Genomic DNA, 18758 nt, shown 5'->3' on the forward strand with positions numbered 1-18758 from the left:
AATAGAAGTTTTACAATGTCTGCACTGGAAAGTTTATGTATGACATATATACACCATCATACTCTGCATGTATTTGATTATATGCATACACCCACAATACCTTACTTTCCGTGAAATAAAATGATGTCATACTATCTTTGAAAATAACTTATTTAAGAAGATGTTGTTTATATGAAGAATACATTTGACACACAAAGTATACCAGGAATGTCAAAATATGAATATGATTTATCTTGAAAGGTAAATCACTGTGAATTCATGAATTTGTATTTTGTTACCATTTGCATAAGAAAAATTTTCCTAAAAATTTCTGAGAAGGTATAGACTTTGGATATTCACTTATTTGATAAATATTTATTGTGCCAGGATTGAGAATGGATGGATGAGGGGAGCTTCCTTCACAGAACTTACTATTTACTGGGAGGAAATACATATTCATCAAACATTCACAAGTTAAAAAGAATGAGATGGCAGCTTTAATAAGTGTTATGAGAACAGGTCCTAGGTACTATGAGGTTCTAGGTATTAGGGAGGTGACTGAGGGATTCCCATGTCAGTGAATTTGAGCTGTAATGGAAAAGCTAAAATCTATGTTAATTAACTAGGCGAGGATGGGAGAAAGAGCACTCTTGGCAGAAAAACAACACGCGCAAAAGCCTGATGTCAGGAAGAAGTGGGGTGTGTATAGAAACAGATTGAAGGTCCTTCCCACCAGAGCAGAGAGGAACAGTGTATGGGACAAGATGAGACTTGGAAAGACCATTGCATTTGAGGTTGTGAGGGGCAATTTATGGAGTTTGGTCTTCAAAATAAGAGCAGTGGAGAGTTATTGTAAGGTTTTGTGTAGGGGCTGGCACAATCAGCTTTTTGCTTTAAAGAAATCATTCTATCTGAGTGTGGGAGGGAGATCATTAAGGCCCAGATTAGCTCAGTTAGGAGGCTATTGCCTTTATTTTAGGTCAGAGGTGAATGCATCTTGCTCTAGGGCAATAGAGAGAAGCAGACAGAGTTGAAAGAAATTAAGAAATGCACAATATTGGTGATGGATTGGAAAGGGGTGAAGGAGAGAACAGTGGGTTGCTGGCTGGCACAATAGAATAAGTGATGTGTTTCTTGAGATAGGAAATTCTGGAAGAAAACCAAGTGGTTTTTAGGACAAGGGTGAGACAACCATAAATTTTAATTTAATAAGCCGAGTTTGAGGTGCCTTTGAAGCAGTTGAGTAGGCCCTGGTAGATGTATATCTAGAGTTCAAGGGAGGCCTGGACTGCATATGCACAGTTGGGAGTTGTCTCATCCAAGTGGTGAATAAGCTGCAGGATCTGCAGGATTGACTGAGGATAGTGTGTAGAGTGAGGAGGAGGGAAATGCTCTAACCGTGAATAGCTGGAGAGAGAAGGAGGCCTGGAAAAGAGGCTGAGAAGTGTCTACAGAGTCAGAAGGAGAGCAGAGGAGTGTATTACACAAGTTCAAGGAAGAAAATATTTGAAGAAGGTAGAAATGGTCAACAGAGTTGAATGCTGTGACGAGGCAAGTAGCACAAGGACTGAAACATATCCAGTGTGTGGGTGACTTGCAGGACTTTAATGGCCATAGACATAATGGCTCAGGAGGAGAAGGAGGCAAGGGTGTGCAGAGTTTGAGCATTGGCAACTCATTTGGCTTTAAAGAGGAGGTGAGAGGCAGCAGGTGAAGAGAAAGGAGAGAGTAAGCCAGTTGAGTGTGTTTAAAAGCCAATGGGAGGAGTCAGTTGGTATGGAGAATTGATGAGAGAGAGAGAGAGAGAGAGAGAGAGAGAGAGAGAGAGAGAGAGAGAGAGAGAGAGAGAGAGAGAGAGAGAGAGAGAGAGAGATATGATAATCAATACAACAGAGTTTCTGAGAAAGCAGGAAGATTTAACAGAGAGAGAGTAATGCCTAGAGAGGCATCAACCATGGGAAGAGTGGGAAAGGAAGAAGATTCCAGGATAATAACTTATTTCAGGTTAGAAATGTGTTTTTGTTTTGGCATAAAAGAACTCAAGTCTCTTTGAATAACAGGCTGAGGTTTTACATAATCAATACATATTCAGAAGTCACTAGCAGTATGTAGATGTGGAAGTGTCCTATACATGCAGTGTACTGGTTTTGGTGATTTAAGACTTAACATGACAATTTATGATATGTGGTACAAGGGAAGGCATTATAACACAAACCCAGCCATTGCATAAATGCAAAATGGGTTTTCTTTTGTCACCTTTAAAGTTCAATGAACATTGACACTGATATTAAATGGAAATGATCCACGTGAATGGACTTACAAGGCTATTTGTCTCCTGCAGTTGGGTCCTCAGAGGTCACTTAGCCTATTTTTCACATTGACATCTGGAACGGAAGATCACCTAGCTCACCCTGAAGGTGTCCAGCAAAGGATAGCCACAGATCTCTTTACAAAGGCTTTTTTCTTTTTCTTTTTTTTTTAAAAATATATTTTATTGATTTTTTTACAGAGAGGAAGGGAGAGGGATAGAGAGTCAGAAACACTGATGGGAGAGGAACATCTATCAGCTGCCTCCTGCACACACCTTACTGGGGATGTGCCCGCAACCAAGCAGTTGAGTAGACCATGATAGATGTATATCTAAAGTTCCAAGAGAGGCTTGGATTACATATGCCCTTGACCAGAATCGAACTTGGGACCTTTCAGTCCACAGACCAACGCTCTATCCACTGAGCCAAAACAGTCAAGGCAGAAAGACTTTTCTTATTCTGATACAATTTTGAAACCATCTCTACTTGCCATGTACATAACAGCCTGCTCTTACAGCACAAATGTTGACATAAGTTCTGAAGAGGAATCATGATAGCAGGTTGTCTGAAAAAAAAAAAATCTTTCATTTTCCTTTATCACCTAAGGAGACCTCCTATTGACAATCACATGCAGAATCTAAATATCTAATGACTAAGAGAGAATCACACTGGGGAGTGTTCAGATTTGTGGAGAAAGTCAGAGCTGTTTTGCAGTTGTTGTTTTTGTAGGGCGTAAGAACATAGGCATCCCACAAGTCTCAAGGAACAAAAGTGAAGTTATGACCTAGTTATCCCTTGTCCTTGTGAAAAATGTGTCTGAAGGAAAGCCAGGCGTGTTCCAGGATGGCCAGCTGACTAACGCCTACTGTTAACATGCACCAGCTATTCCAGGACAGGAGGTGACTGACAAACATATTTGCTTGGTTTTCCAGAAATAAGAGCTGTTCTGTTAAGTCTACTTGCTCAAGCTCCATCCTCCGGTTTGTGTGGGGTAAAGGGATTGGCAAGAAACACTACCAGGCAAGTCTCCCAGGACTCTCGAGTTATTTCAGTAATTTTCTAATCTACTCAGGACTTTTATAAACTGATTATCAGAAACTGAATCAGCAATTGGAGAGTCTGGAAAGAGTTTCTAATGTAACAATTTCCCGCATGTAATCATGACTCACATGATTACACAAAGTCCCTGCTCTTCTTTAAGCTGAATAAGTCGGCGGGGAGGTAGCTCACTCGTTGTTCTTTCCATGATAAGAAATTTGAATAATCATGATTGGAATTTCCAATATTCCATGTCCTTAACTTGGATTTGGCCTAGAGATGGAAGTTTCAGGTTCAGGAATTAAACTAGATTTTAAAATCCTAGTTCTGCTTAGTAGCTGTGTTACTTTGCGAAAATTACTTGATGAGAAAAAAAAAATGCATGTTAAGTTTAGCACAGAGTTAGCATGATAGAATACCAACAATTGCAGCCATTTTTGGACCTTAACACTACTCTGACTTTATCTGCATCTAACTGGATAAAAATGTATTTTTATCCAATGACTTTATCTGCATCTAATTGGATACAAATATATTTTATCGACTAGCAGATATTAAACTGAGATATTTCTGTGTGTTGGTGGTAGAGTTGGTGGGGTGATGAGATTTTTACCCGAAGAGGGGAATGTACTTAAGTGACCATGTAAGCCAGCTGACTGGCTGTCAATTTCTGGAGTGCCATAGTTCCATCTCCACACTATTAAGAAATATTTATATTTCAGTATGTCTAATGAACTTCTAATTGCCTTTTGAGCATTCCTCATTTATGGAAATGCTGCAAATATTTTTTTTCAATACTGGAACAATACATTCTTGACAAGGTACTGTATCATTTGTCAGTACCTTAAAAAACACACACAAAAAACCCCAAATCTAGTTTCTTCAGCCTTTTGTCTTAGACTCCAATCCTACTTCTCTAGACCCTCCTTTCTGAGGCTGACAGGACATCTGGTCCATGCGGGGCTACTGATGAAACCCAGAGAGTAACAGGATTCGGCACAGAATGTCCAGCACTGGACAGAAAGGGAAGCGGACCCTTTCTGTTACACGGGGTCACTTCTCTCAAGAAGGAAACAAGCTCCAAACTCCATTGACGAGATTCCAAATGTACTGGGTATGTAATAGTGATGTATGTGACATTCTCAACACATAATTACAATATTGAAACATCATATTTTAATATTTAGGGCTTTGGCTTTGCCATTTCTAAACATTCCTTCATTCTTTTATTCACTTACTCAACAAGTATTTATTATGTGCTAAAAGTATACTAGGAAGTATGCTAGATTTTTCTATCTGTATCTTCTAGTCCTAGCTGGATTATGAATCTTTTTGGAGCAATGATATTGTACCTTATTCATTATTCAACACTTGGCCTGTAGGAGGCATTTAACCAACTCAATAAATATGCATTACATAAATGAAAAATGCGATGCCACTACTATGCCAGGCATACATAATCAAATCACAAAATATTTACTCCTATGTCTTGATCATTTTTAAACTTACAATTTTAGTAGGACATGAATGCAAATATTATCTCCATGAATAATATATGTACCATCAGTATTTTGTTAGACCTTTCACTTAGATTAAATATATAATTCATATGCTTATATAAAAATAAGATCAACAATCATGCAAACTTTTCAGGAATTCAAGAGCTTCTGATGAAAATCTGAGTTTAAAATAGGACTTCTGCCGAAACCGGTTTGGCTCAATGGATAGAGCGTCGGCTTGGGGACTGAAAGGTCCCGGGTTCGATTCCGGTCAAGGGCATGTATAATACCTTGGTTGCGGGCATATCCCCAATAGGGGGTGTGCAAGAGGCAGCCAATCGATGACTCTCTCATCGATGTTTCTAACTCTCTATCTCTCTCCCTTCCTCTCTGTACAAAATCAATAAAATATATTTAAAATAAAATAAAATAGAACTTCTCTCCGACTCAAACCCTCTTTCATGATACAAAATGAATTGAGCAAAGAAATTCTAGCACACTGAAGTTCTCAGGGCCAAACATTTTGATTTAATATGTTCTGCTATACAATATTGGCCTTGTTTGAATTTTTTTGTTATATGTTCTCAATCTATATTTAACTGCGAGAAACACAAATAAGAAAGAATGTGCAAAATAATTGTTTTCAAGTGCATGGCAGTGAATTTGAGAAAACATATATTAAAGGAACACTTCGTAGTTTTAACTTTCCATCCCTTTCCCGAGGCTTCCCTGGGCCAGATACGATGACTGTTTATTGAACTAAGGACCCGGCTTGCTTGGCATGAAAATTCTGAAGGGCCGCTCAGAGCCACCTATGATATACACCTTACTTCGTCATACTCTCAGCATTTCTTTTAAGCTCTCTTCCTAGGTGACATTAGAAATGTTTATAATAGAGACATTTAATTCCCCAAATCCTCATTTGCTCGAATTAACTTTCTGAAAATTGGGGTGTCCGCTCTGGATCAGCTCAATCCTAATGAACCAGCCAACCATCTGCCTCACCAAGGCTGCATCCTTATCTGCCAGCCTCTTCCATCCACCCCTTCTCCATGGGGTAATGCATTTTAATTGGTGCTTCTTTGCAAACCCCTCACATCTCCATCTGGCCAAATAAACACATTTCCCCCCCTTGTTCAGCCTCAACATCTTGGCAGTTTGCAAGAGGATGGACTTGCCACAGTGGGTAATCTCTAAACTGAAAAAATTCTAAAATTAAAGGCACAGGATGGCTCTCTTGAGGATGGCTCGTCTACAAAGTGGCTTTGTCCTCGACAGTGGTTTTTCTCTTTTCTTGATTTTTTAGAGAGAGACAGAAACATTGATGAGAGAGAGACATCAGTTGGCTGCCTTCTGCACACACTCCCCACTGGAGAATGAGCCCACAACCTGGGCATGTGCCCCGACCAAGACTCAAACCAGTGACTTTTTGGTGCATGTTGTCAACATTCAACCACTGAGCCACACCGGCCGGGCTTAACAGTGTTTTGATACTGCTTCCTTGGTCTGGATTGCAGTTTCTGAGCTCGTGTTTAGAACTGTGTTTTCTCCCAGGGCAAATCACTGATGACATATTCCAAGCACAGTATCACTTTTGAACACAGGCTTATTACCACCCAATTTCCACTGGTCAGGTTGGGACCGGTACTATCAGGAGACAGAAGGGTGAAATGGTTAAGACTGTGGGCTCTGGAGGCAGGTTGAGTTTCCCACCTGTGGGACTTTGGGCAGTTACCACGTTGTCCCGTGCCTCAGTTTCTCCATCAGTAAAAACAGAGATAATATTAGTACTAACCTCACAAGATTACTGTGAAGTTAAATGAAGCATCTGAGATGTTTAACACAGAGCTTGGCTCATATTCACTGACTATTATTTTTAGGGCAGGAATGTAGACTGAATTCCTTGGGCAGCAGGAAGGAAGGGAAAGAATAACCAGTTATGAAGTTATTCCTCAAATAAGTCCTTTCTCTTTAAGAGTTTAACTATATTTTTCCTACACGGTTTAATCATAAAGCAAGTGTAAGGGATGACTGGGAGATGACATGGTCTGTGTGCTTATTCATTCATTAAGTGCTCTCTCCCTTTTTTGAGGCTTGGGACAGAATGCTCCTTTTCCCCTCTAACCCTCATGGCCATTTGTGTGGAAATGAAGAATGGTTCCAGGGCTAAGTGGCCAGTATTGCTTCCTTGGCAGCTGTATATAAAAGGTATTGTTTCTCTCGCTCATTTCTGGTTTATGTGTCTCTCCCTTTCATCAGCTCTTTTCCTCACTCCCACTTTGATGAGATACCGTTCTCAGAACTGAGCAGTGGCCATCAGGCACACCTCTGCACATTACTGCAACTGAGGATGTTTATGCAAGAAGCCGGCCAACTGGAACAGTGGGGCTCATGGGTCCCTGTCCTCCACCGGGGCACGCATGATTTGGAGCAGTAAGGGGGAGGGGGTGGTGTCTCTCACCGGTTGCTTTTTCAGGGTTGTTACACATGAAGCATTGCCACGCTCCTGCTGCTTCGCTGAAGCCAAACACGTCAAAGAACCTCACTTCTTCCAGATGGAGCTGTACCTGGTCCAGATCCTGTTTCAGGAACACAAAGCACAGGGAGCATAAGTGGATCTGCCTGCTGCATGGCATTCTGAAACTGGAGAGGGGGCCTTGGACGCAGATGGCCAATGCTCAATCTCATTGATAAGGATGAGGAGGGGGTGTTTAGAAGATACCTCTCCCCTCATTGTGAAAAAGAACAGCATCTCAAACCCTTCCGGGAGTGTCTTAAATGCAGTGGGCAGGGCCCCAGGCCTGGGCACCAGGGTAAGTGGTGAGGAGTCAGAGTACCCAGAATGTTCTTGCATCTAGACAGTGTCAGAATTTCTAAAAAGAAGGGCTATCCAGGTGGCAGTGTGGTTAAAAGGAACACTATTGGGGGGTTTGTCTTTTAGGTACCCTTGACATAAACTTGAGAATCAATTATTTCTATTAAAAATTATGGTTATTAGGTTGGCTTTGCAGGGGATTGGTGGAAAATAGGAAGAAGGGCTTAATCCTTCAGCCCTTGGCCCCAGGATTGATTTAGTTGTATGCTTTATCTTAAAAGTGTATGCAAATTTTACAATCTATTCCCTAATATGGCTTTATTGGTTTTAATGGGAAATAATGTCTTAAATTGCATATCAGTAAATTAATTAACCTTTTCCCCTCGAAATGGCTGAGTGGAATTGACACACTAAGAAGACTGACCATGCTTTATGTGCCCCATGGCATTGTGCCAGTGCGTTCCTATTTAAGGCAGAGGAGAGAGTTTCCATTACACCATGTATGGATGGAAAACGATTAGCCTAACCAAATTAAATAGCTCTACTGTCCTCCTGAGGCTTTGCTATTATGTAAATGATGTGTATCCTCTGCTACAGGGCAGCCAGACCTGCACTCCTAAAAGGTGCTTTCCTAAGAGGGAATTGATGTTCTTGCTAGCCTTGCACGTGCCTTGCCAACTTATGTGTTTACCCTCTGTTGAGCTGTTATTTTATTTCTTCTTCTGGCCTACACACTCTTTAAAAAAGGTTTCTTGATTTTTAGAGCATGAGAAGAAGGGAGAGGGATAGATAGGAACATCAACGAGGGATAGATAGGCATCAATGAGTGCCTCCTGTATTCCCCCTACAGGGGATTGAGCACACAACCTCAATATGTGCCCGTTCTGTGAATCAGACCAGTGAACTCTTGGTTCCTAGGTGGATGCTCAACCACTGAGCTACACCAGCCAGGCTGGCCCACATACTCTTCTCTCCTACCCATAGTAACATCTCCTACTGTGTCCAAGAGCTGAGAGGTGAACTGCTTATGGTGGACCTAAAATAGAGAATGACCAAGTAGTTACCCATATTCTGCCACAAAGTTCTGGTTTCCCAGGTCTATGTTTGTTGACAGAAGTGAGACATATGTTAGACTCTAAGCTCATTGAGGGAAGAAATATATCTACCTTGTTCACAGTTGTATTGCCAGAGTCTAGTCCAGCATCAGGAATGGATTAATGTCATTGATTTGCAGGCCCAGTGAAAAGTTTACCGGTGGACTAAACAAACAGTATAAAGAGAATTTTAAAAGGACTTCTTTTTAGAGAACATTCCCACTCATTGGAACATAAACCCATTGAGGACAGGGGTTTTGTCTGTCAATTTGGCTGTTGCAAACTCAGTACCTAAAAGTGCCCATCACATAAGCAAGCATTAAATAAACAGGTGTGGAATAATAAGAGGTATAAGACTATAAATGAATCCTTTTCAAACATCCTTTATTAAGATTATTACAGCTCATGTGCTTGGATTGGATGTTTTGGAGGCTTCACATGCTGAACACAGCATTTCAAGTTGCTAACATTTAATACTATATTTTAGGCATTCCATCAGACACTGTACATACAGAATGTTGTTTCAACAAAAGTGACTTCAAATGTGTTTAATGAAAAAAAGGAGGCTGAAACAATTTTTCCCCCTTAAAACCATGTTCCCAAGATAAAGACTGAAGAAGCACCTGGGAGTTTTGTAGGTTTCAAAGGATGAGATCCATATTAAAATTTATGGAGGAAAAACAGATGTCCATAAATACCAGTTTCAAAAGTGCTAAGTCTCTGAAGTCTGTACTTGGCCATTGGCATGCAAATCACTTCTCTGTTTTCCACACAATTAAAGTTCAATTTTTCATTCACTACAAACACTGTTAGCAAACAAAGTATTTAATACTTACGGGTTCCTTTATTTTTCCTGTCCTGAAACCAGAAATGTACCAGGTTGTCACCTATAAACTACATTTGTCTTGGTAAAGAGTTATTTAAGAAGTTTAAGGCAGCTGAAACCGGTTTGGCTCAGCAGATAGAGTGTTGGTCTGCGGACTGAAGGGTCCCAGTTTTGATTCCAGTCAAGGGCATCTACATTGGTTGCAGGCACATCCCTGGTGGGGACTGTGCAGGAGGCAGCTGGTCGATGTATCTCTCTTATTGATGTTTCTAGCTCTCTATTCATCTCCCTTCCTCTCTGTGAAAAATCAATAAAGATATATTAAAAAAAAGAAAAGAAATTTAAGGCAGATGGCAAGCTCCACCTCAGTGTTCACGTTCTAAAGTCAAAAGCATGCAGTTACAGATCCTTCTTCTTCAGAGGGTTTAGGTATCATACAGAGAGAACTACTGAAGAAGGTAGTCGGTTCTGTAAACTGTCAAAATCGGCATAACAGCCAACTTGAATACAGAGACAGAGGAAACACTAGCAGTTCTAAATATCGGTGGAAAATCAAAGCAAAATAAATCACAAAACAAGCAAACCAACAACCAGAGATACCTAAATATTTAAAAAAAAATATTTTATTGATTTTCCACAGAGAGGAAGGGAAAGGGATAGAGAGCTAGAAACATCAATGAGAGAGAAACATTGACCAGCTGCCTTCTGCACACCCCCTAAAGGGGGTGTGCCTGCAACCAATGTACATGCCCTTTACCAGAATCGAACCTGGGACCTTTCAGTCCGCAGACCGATGCTCTCTCCACTGAGCCAAACCGGTTTCGGCAGATACCTAAATATTTGAAAATTTGCTCTCTTAATATCCTTGAGGTCATTATTTCTCTACTTAATCTTCTTTACCTTCCTGGGTCCTATAGCTTCCCACGGCATTGCCCAATAATTTCTACATGATTCCCCCCCCCCTCTTTATCTCCCCCCAAAACAAGAGAACTAAGATGGACTTGATTAGAGAATTGCAAACTTCCTTTAAGACAGCTAGACTCCAGAAGAGTAGTAAAATTCATTCATATCCAAGTAGAGTCAGTCATTCTCTAAGTTTTTATTTCAATGGGATTGCAATGGACAGACCTTAGAGTGACACCCCTCCCCCTAATAATTGTATTTATTCCTTTGGAGAGTCCCCTGTTCTTAAGTGTGAGAGGGATCTGTGATTTGCTTCTAACCAAGAATATGGCAAAAGTGTTAGGACATCAATCCTCTGATTGTCATAATGCACACACACACACACACACACACACACACACACACACACCCCAACCTGTCTTGCTAGATGCAAAGGGAGACTCTCCTCCTGGACTTGAAGAATCAAACTCCTTAGTTGTGAATGACCCATGGACAGGGCCACATGGCAGGAAACTGTGGGTGGCCTTCCAGGACCTAAAGGTAGCCTTCAGCCAATAGCCAGTAAGAAACCCTGGTCTTCATTGCCTACACACCCCAAGAAATGGTTTCTGCCAAGAACCTGAGTGAGTCTGGAAGCAGAGCCTCCTCATTTAAACCTCTAAATGAGAACACAGCCCAGACAATATCTTGTAGCCTTGTGAGATCTTGAGCAGAGGACCCAGCTAAGTCACAAGCAGATTCCTGACCTGAGGAAATGGTGAGATAACAAATATGTATTGTTCTAAGCTTCTAGGCTTGTGGTATTTGTAAAAGGTATTTGTTATACAGCATTGAGAATCAATCCTGAGATTATGCCATGAAGAAGGGAGGGGTCCCCCTGTTGGCCAATTCTCAATGAAAATAATGGTTTTGCTTAGAAGGGACACATTCTTCCAAGAGCACTTCAAATCAGGCCTCAATAAAACCCGAAGAATTTTGAAGTCCAAATTATTTCTGCTGACTTAAAGAAAAATATATGTAACCATAGTAAGCATGCCATTAAGAAGGATTTTTCTAATAAACACCATCTAATTCAAGAGGGGTAAAAGCCCCTGGAGGGAAAATAATGTTTTTAACCAGTTTTAGAAGAAAATCATTAATGAGAGCAGGAATTTGGGAAACTACATAAAAAGTCCCGTGTGAAGCCTCCTAGGGGAAAAATAAGCCAGGCAGCATGGAAAGATGAGAGGATATTTGCAACATTATTTTGATGACAGTGACAGCATGAGTCAGCGCTATGGATTCCATAAAAGTGCAAAGTGGCCGCTGGATGTTATAATGTGGTCTGTGTACTGTGAGAGGGTACTGAGAAGCAATTTTCCAAAAATCAGTGAAAGCATACATCTGGAAGAAGTTTGCATCCTGGCACATTTAAATTCTGTTCTAAAGTTATTTTTGCACAGATACAAACATAAGATTGCCTCATGTGCTCCGTGTGCCTATGGTTAATAGGATCAATTGTAGGCACATACTTCAAGTGTGTGTTTAAGAAACATAAACCAGAGGTTTTTTTTTCTAGTATAAATAATCTCCAATATTTTCACATAATAGCAGGGCTTTATGTCTTTATGGCCATTTCCAGTGCACATATTTTTAATTATAGGGAGTTCAGAGTGTCAAGTAAATTTATTGAGGGATGAAAATTAATGATTCATTTCTATATTATTCATCTTCATATTATTTATATTGACCTAGATTTTGTAAGAGTAGTGTCTTATAAGAAACACTTTGATTAAATAAATATACTAACAAAAGGACTCTAAAGAATATTTACGGCCCAGCCAGCATGGCTTAGTGGTTGAGCATTGATCCATAAATCAGGAGGTCATGGTTGCAATTCCAGATCAGAGCACATGCCTGGGTAGTGGGCTTGATCCCCAGTAGAGGATGTGCAAGAGGTAACCAATCAATGATTCTCTGTCATCATTGATGTTTCTATCTCTCTCCATCTCCCTTCCTCTCTGAAATCAATACATTATATAAATCAATATATATATAGAATAGAAGGGAACTTAAAAAAAGAATGTTTATGCTACAATTTGATTTTTAAATTTATTTCAATTTCTGAAAAATGTTATAATTGAGTTCAATTCATAACACTTAGTCTACAGTAACTGATGTCAGGAACCAATGATAAGCAGATGAAGGAGACACAGTCTTGTATTCCAAGGAAGTGAGGAAGCAGCAATTCATTGGGCCCACACTACTCCTCATGGAGAAAAATTGGAATATACCATTATTAGTATTTGGTTGTGATTGTTATTAAGCTTATTTTAGTATGAATCTTTTGGCTCTTAACTGGACTAAAGCTCTTTAGCAAGGAGATTTATTTATTTTGTAGCTTCTGAAAATACTTAGTATAGCACTTTGCCAATAGTAGACATTCAATACATTTAAAAAAATATATATTTTATTGATTTTTTACAGAGAGGAAGAGAGAGAGATAGAGAGTTAGAAACATTGATGAGAGTCATCGACCAGCTGCCTCCTGCACACCCCCTACTGGGGATGTGCCCGAGACCAAGGTACATGCCCTTGACCGGAATCAAACCCGGGACCTTTCAGTCCGCAGACCGACACTCTATCCACTGAGCCAAACCGGTTTTGGCTCAATACATTTTTAATAAATTTTTACTAATTGAGACACACAGACTTTATCTCAAATTTATATGAAACATAGGATTTAGGGTTTCATTTTTTATGTCTATTCAACTATGGCCATAAAGCTCTTTCAGAACACATTTCTTTTAAAAAATATCTACAAGCATCTCTATGTGTATTACAGGAACCCATTTTATTTAATTTTATGAAACAAGTTTTTAGAATACAATGTTAGTAATTGAAGAAGAATGTTTGTCTGACTTCATCATGATAGCATGTTGATTTCATGCTCTCAAGACTCTCATCTTTTCCAGATCACCAGTGCTCAGGAGTCCAGGGAAAGTTGTTATAAACACCAGATACCGGTTCCACTCCCATAAGCCTGTGTTCAGGCCAGGAGCCTACATTTCTCAACAAGCTCCCGCAGGTTTTCGGATATTCACTGACTGGGAAATTCATCCTACACCCTTGGGAACAGATATGGGGCTGGCCAATCTGTCTCCATTAATTGATATTTGTGGAATTGGTCAGCCCTCCTGGGCTTCACTACAATAGGTTTCAGAGGACAACATATATAAGCTGGTTGCAAGAGCAAAAATTCCATTCTTAAAAATCAGAGATGTTATTATCCCAGGTTGTGCAATATGGAAGGAAGGGTGACGTGTGAAAATGGACCTTTTCTGACACTTGGCAGAAGGCTGAGCTGTATGTGAGGGAGGGTGGGACAACAGGTGAGAGACAGACTCTTAGCAGAGGCAGCAAGGGCGCTGATCTGGAAGAACTCAGTGTGGTTCAGTATTCAACACAGGTGTTACACATGTTGCACTGTCTCCCCTTTTCTATTCCAAATTAGTAAGATGACTGCAGGCACACACGAATAGATGAGGTCAAGGTGGCAAGTTTCTTACTTTTACTGGAGATCATGGCAAAGACGTGACTATCTTCCTCTCCTTGGAGTCCCTGTATGTTGGGAAGCACTGGATTGCTTCTCCGCAAGTCCTGGCAATTCTGACTATGGGTCTGGCTCCGAGTGGCTGGAAGAAGGCACTCATCTTTGTTTCATTCATTTCAGAGAGAAGTTTGAAGAACGCTTTAAGAACCAACCAATGTGACAGACTATTTGACTTGGTTCAAAAAGTCAAATTTCCACACTCATCTAAGGATCATGGAAAAATAATCTCATCCCAGAATGTTGGCAGTAAACATGGCAAGAGTTTATATAAAGTGATTTATAGAAAAGCTAATAAAATCACATGAATTGATTAGAAAATAAAGGTGGCACACTGAGTAAAGTTGAATAAATGTATTTTATAAATACAATTAAAATATTTTTAGCCCACTAAATCCAGCAAAGCATTTTTATTAAAAATCAAAGTGGAAGCAAGGACAAAAAATTACCAATTCTCAAAATGTTAAGAAAACATTGACATTTCTATAGTGGTGACAGCAGTAAAATGTCATCACCAGGATTGTTGGCAGTGAAAGCCATCACCCACAGGACCTTGTGTTATATTAGAAAGCAAAGAATTGCAGTGATTGTTTTTTCCTAATTGATGATGGCCACCTGCATTTAGCAACCATATATTGAGCATCTAGTACAACTGTGCACAGGGTGCTGATGTGAAAGAGCTCATTAGAGGGGCTTTCCTTTTTTAAAAAAATCCTCACTTGATGATATTCCCCCCTCTTCCCACTTATTTCTATAGAGAATAGAGGGAGAAGGAGAGAGAGAGAGAGAGAGAGAGAGAGAGAGAGAGAGAGAGAGAGAGAGAGAGAGAGAGAGAGAGAAAGAGAGAGAGAGATGTGAGAGAGACACGTTGACTGGTTGCCTCCTGCACATGCCCCTACCTACACTAGTGAACCTGCAAGTTAGGTATATGCTCTTGATGGGTATTGAACTCTCAACCCATCGATCTATAGGCCAACACTGGCCAGGGCTCTTTTTCTTCCTTTGAAAATCAGTTAGTGAGGTTATGCTCCTCAGCTATGGAACAAGGTTCCTCTCTTGTCTTATTTGCCCCCCTTTATCCCTGATACTGCTCTCATTCCAAGTCTGTTCCTCCCATCTCCCTGAGCAACATTTAGTGTATTTTTCATTTTCCCAAGTGATGTTATGCCATAGACTGCATTCTATTTCTTGCTTGTTTCACTCAAGATCTCTACATGGTGTTGTATGTGCATTTAGTTGCCTCTACCTCCACAAAGTGATTTCATAATGTGAGTCCACTACTGTCCACATGTTACCTAACCATTACCCTGGTGATGGGCCCAAGGATGCTTCCATCTTTTCACTCACATGAACCCATGCCAACAATGGATAACCTCAAATCTGTCCGCTTGCTGGTGTGAGCAAGAATTTTTTTGGATTAATCATTCCAGAGTAGATCATAGGGAGTTATAAGGCTGTAGAGGAAATATTTTTACTTTTTTGCACAGTTTGAGTTTTCTGTGCAAATTTTACTGAAACTTTGGACCTGGGCTAAGAGAAAAGCTTGAGAAGTTAATTTATGACTGATTAGATGTGAGAGGCCATCTTGAGAGGTTTCTCTTCCCAGAGTATGAGTTTAACCTTTCAAGGTGGGGATGAGACCCAGGTTTGGAGACATCCCTGGTTGTCAAGTCTTACCTTCCCCTTGGAAAGATTTTGTGTATCCGAAAGGCTCTCAGTAGGAAACCAGCATCTTTCCCAAGGAGCAAAGATCTTTCTTCCCTTTTTTACAGAAGAGTGGGAATAGCTGTCCATCCCCTATTTAAACACCCTATATTCTTATTTTCAGGATTCCCTAACTTCAATACAGACCCTAGAATGTGTAGGATGATATTTGGTTCTCATAGTGTTGTCCCAGGCAACTGAGGCAAAGGGAAAGTGGTGAGGTGATTTGCTGTAAGTAATAATAATGATGTGCTTTGCTCCAGAAACCTGGTTTGCATGAGACATTAAAAATGCAACATTATTCATATCCTTAACTTCACTAGGTTCTGATAAATTGCTTTCCAAAATGGCTGTCCAATTTACATTCCCACCAGCACAGCATGAAGAATTTCTTTTCCACATCATAATGAAAGGGCTTTCTAGGCTTTGAAGTTTCTGGAAGAGTTACCATCCAACAACCCTTTCCCATGTCTGAAACAGGCCATCTTTTTGGTGACCACAGACTGATTGCATTAGGGGCTTGCAGCAGTCTCCAGTGGCTTCTTAAAGCATTGTCTCTTAAATCATGAGAAAGATCAACCACCTTTCTGTAGCAATTGCTGCATTTCTCTCCATTTTTATTGCCTTTTGGTATCATAAGGAGCATTCCAGATCCTGGGAATCAGACCACCCTTTTCAGGTACAATTATTTTAATTCACTAGTACATGCCAACATTTGGCCACAGTCTAGTTTTACTTTAAGAACTACTCTTTTATTGTTGTGTTTATTACTTGGAGCAGCTACAAAGGATATCAAACTTACCATGACTTTACCATGGACTTAAGTAGAAGGCATTGCTTCCCATGACGTGGGAACTTCAAAATTTTCATTTAGTCGTTCAACAGATAGAACATAACCTTAAGCATTGGTGAAGTAATAGTGATCAAGGCAGACATAATAAGTTGAACTACCCCTTAGTAGAGAAATGGATAAAACAAACTATGGCCTGTTTACACAATGGAAAATTTAATAGATGCTAAAATGAATGAGCTAACTCTACATGTATGAACAGATATATTTTAAAAAGATAATCTTAAGTTCAGAAAACTTATTGCAAAAGGTACACAAAATTTGGTAACACACATGTAAAACCCCCAAACACTCAGGGAACTAATACCAACCTCAGGAGCGTATTCACAACAGCTTCTTTCTGTTTGTGAAGAGAAATAATTGAAGTAAATATGGGAGAAATGTAAGCACCTCTTCTATCTTATGGTGGGAATGGGTATCACCTGTCTTTACTTTTCTGAATTTGTCAGTTATTTCTGAATTTAATAAAAAGAAAAGTGAGTTAGAGTACACAGAGCAGTGAAGCAAGGAGACTGGCAGGGGTTGGAATCTGTGAGGAAGAAAGATTCTGCATGGGGTGGGGGTGTTCCTTGGTACCTCACATGCCCCCTTGTGGAGGAAACCCTTTATTTTTCCTTGGAGGTGAAAGTCATTAGAGGAACACATCTCTCTCCTGATTTTTGCATTGATTCCTATTAGAGGGGAGGGGAAGTGTCATGTTAAGGCCTCTTTTAATCTAAATCTCCAAACTGGGAGACAGATAAGCATGAAATGTCAAATGCTTGGAATACGTTCTGTTGTTTTGTTTTAGAAAACAAACCAGTCCGACAGTCTGCTAACATCACATTCTATCCTAGGGTTAGAATATATTAAGTGGGTTAAATAACAGAAGTAACACTTAGGTTAAGATTATTGTTTCCCCCTGCAGGGTGGCATTGAGTAAAAAAGGTAGGTTTCAGAGACAGAAGATCTGAGTTGGCACCCTGTCACCATCATTCGCTAGAGCCTTTGGGAAACGTCTTCATTTCTCAGTGTTTTCAATGCACTGCTCAATCTGCAAAACGACAATGATTCCTAAACTGTCTCCTTCAGAGAGTTTTTGCCCCAAATCAACTCATGGGTAATTACACTAACAGTAAAGAAATAATAAAAAATAGCAATAATGGTGATGATTTGAACAAAGCAAACAAAGAAGCTCCCTTTTATGCAAACAAAACATATTTTTTGTTTGCTTCCTAGCCAGAGAAATATATGTAAATCTTTCTGAAATGAATGACTTGTTTAAGAAACACTGATGTTATGTGCCTGAGAAACATATTTCATTTTCTAAAAGCAAGTGACATAGTTATCTGTCTGTTTTTGTTAGTGTGTTGTCAAACCTAGGGATACTGAATCTAATGAGATGCAAACACAACAAGATGTAATGCAACGTGAACATTTGAAAGGGATATAATGACATGTGCATGTCTGATGGGGCCCTAATGAGATGTACAAATAGAAATGCACATAGAAATGTGCATGGGTAATGGCGTAATGAGATGCATAAATGGATGGGTGTAATGATAAAGGCATTTAAGGGGAGGTAATGCGATTTATAAATGGAAGCATTAAATGGGGAGGGTGGAAAGGGCAGGTTGTGATAAGAAGGAGAGAGAAAGAATGCAGCGCTATGCATGGATGAAGGAGCTAATAATATGTGCATGATGAGGATGTAATGAGATAAAAATGGAGTGGCATAATGAGGTTCACAGATGGAAGGATGTAATGAGCTGTGCAGAAAGGAGGGAATAATGAGAAGCATAAAAGGAAGGATTTAATACTCTGCACGAAGAAATGGACATAAAAAGATGTGAGGATTGAAAGGAGGAACAGGAAAAAAAGGGGCATTGGTGGAGGGATGGGGAATAACAAGGTGGGCAAATGGAGCACTCTAATGAGATGCTGGAATTAAAGCGTTCAATGAGGTGTGCCCATTTAGGGAATAATTAGACACCCACATAGGATTATAATGAGGTACCAGGCCCTGATCAGACATGGACCATAGCACTCAGTTCTTACAAAGGAGGTGAAAATGGAAAACAATTCAGAGCAGAGCCACAGAGATATCTAAATTGTTACAAACCTAGAAAAGAGAAAACAAAGCAGGTGATTGAACCACAGCATAGGAATTTAT

The 18758-nt window shown here is 39.9% G+C and overlaps 1 protein-coding gene across 4 annotated transcripts in view; it reads right to left on the reverse strand.

Moving 5' to 3' along the window:
* VEPH1 (ventricular zone expressed PH domain containing 1) overlaps positions 1–18758 on the reverse strand; it is a 191430-nt gene that overhangs the window by 12864 nt on the left and 159808 nt on the right. For 3 of the 4 annotated variants that reach the window (XM_045583631.1, XM_045583630.1, XM_036446347.2), the window contains one exon: positions 7287–7404. In XM_045583631.1, coding sequence (XP_045439587.1) covers positions 7287–7404 — 118 coding nt within the window. Of the gene's footprint in view, positions 1–7286; positions 7405–13180; positions 14260–18758 lie in introns of those variants that run through there. The other variant, XM_045583632.1, reaches the window with a different exon arrangement.

Source organism: Pipistrellus kuhlii, unplaced genomic scaffold, assembly GCF_014108245.1.
Source record: "Pipistrellus kuhlii isolate mPipKuh1 unplaced genomic scaffold, mPipKuh1.p scaffold_m20_p_2, whole genome shotgun sequence".
Classification (NCBI taxonomy): Eukaryota; Metazoa; Chordata; class Mammalia; order Chiroptera; family Vespertilionidae; genus Pipistrellus; species Pipistrellus kuhlii.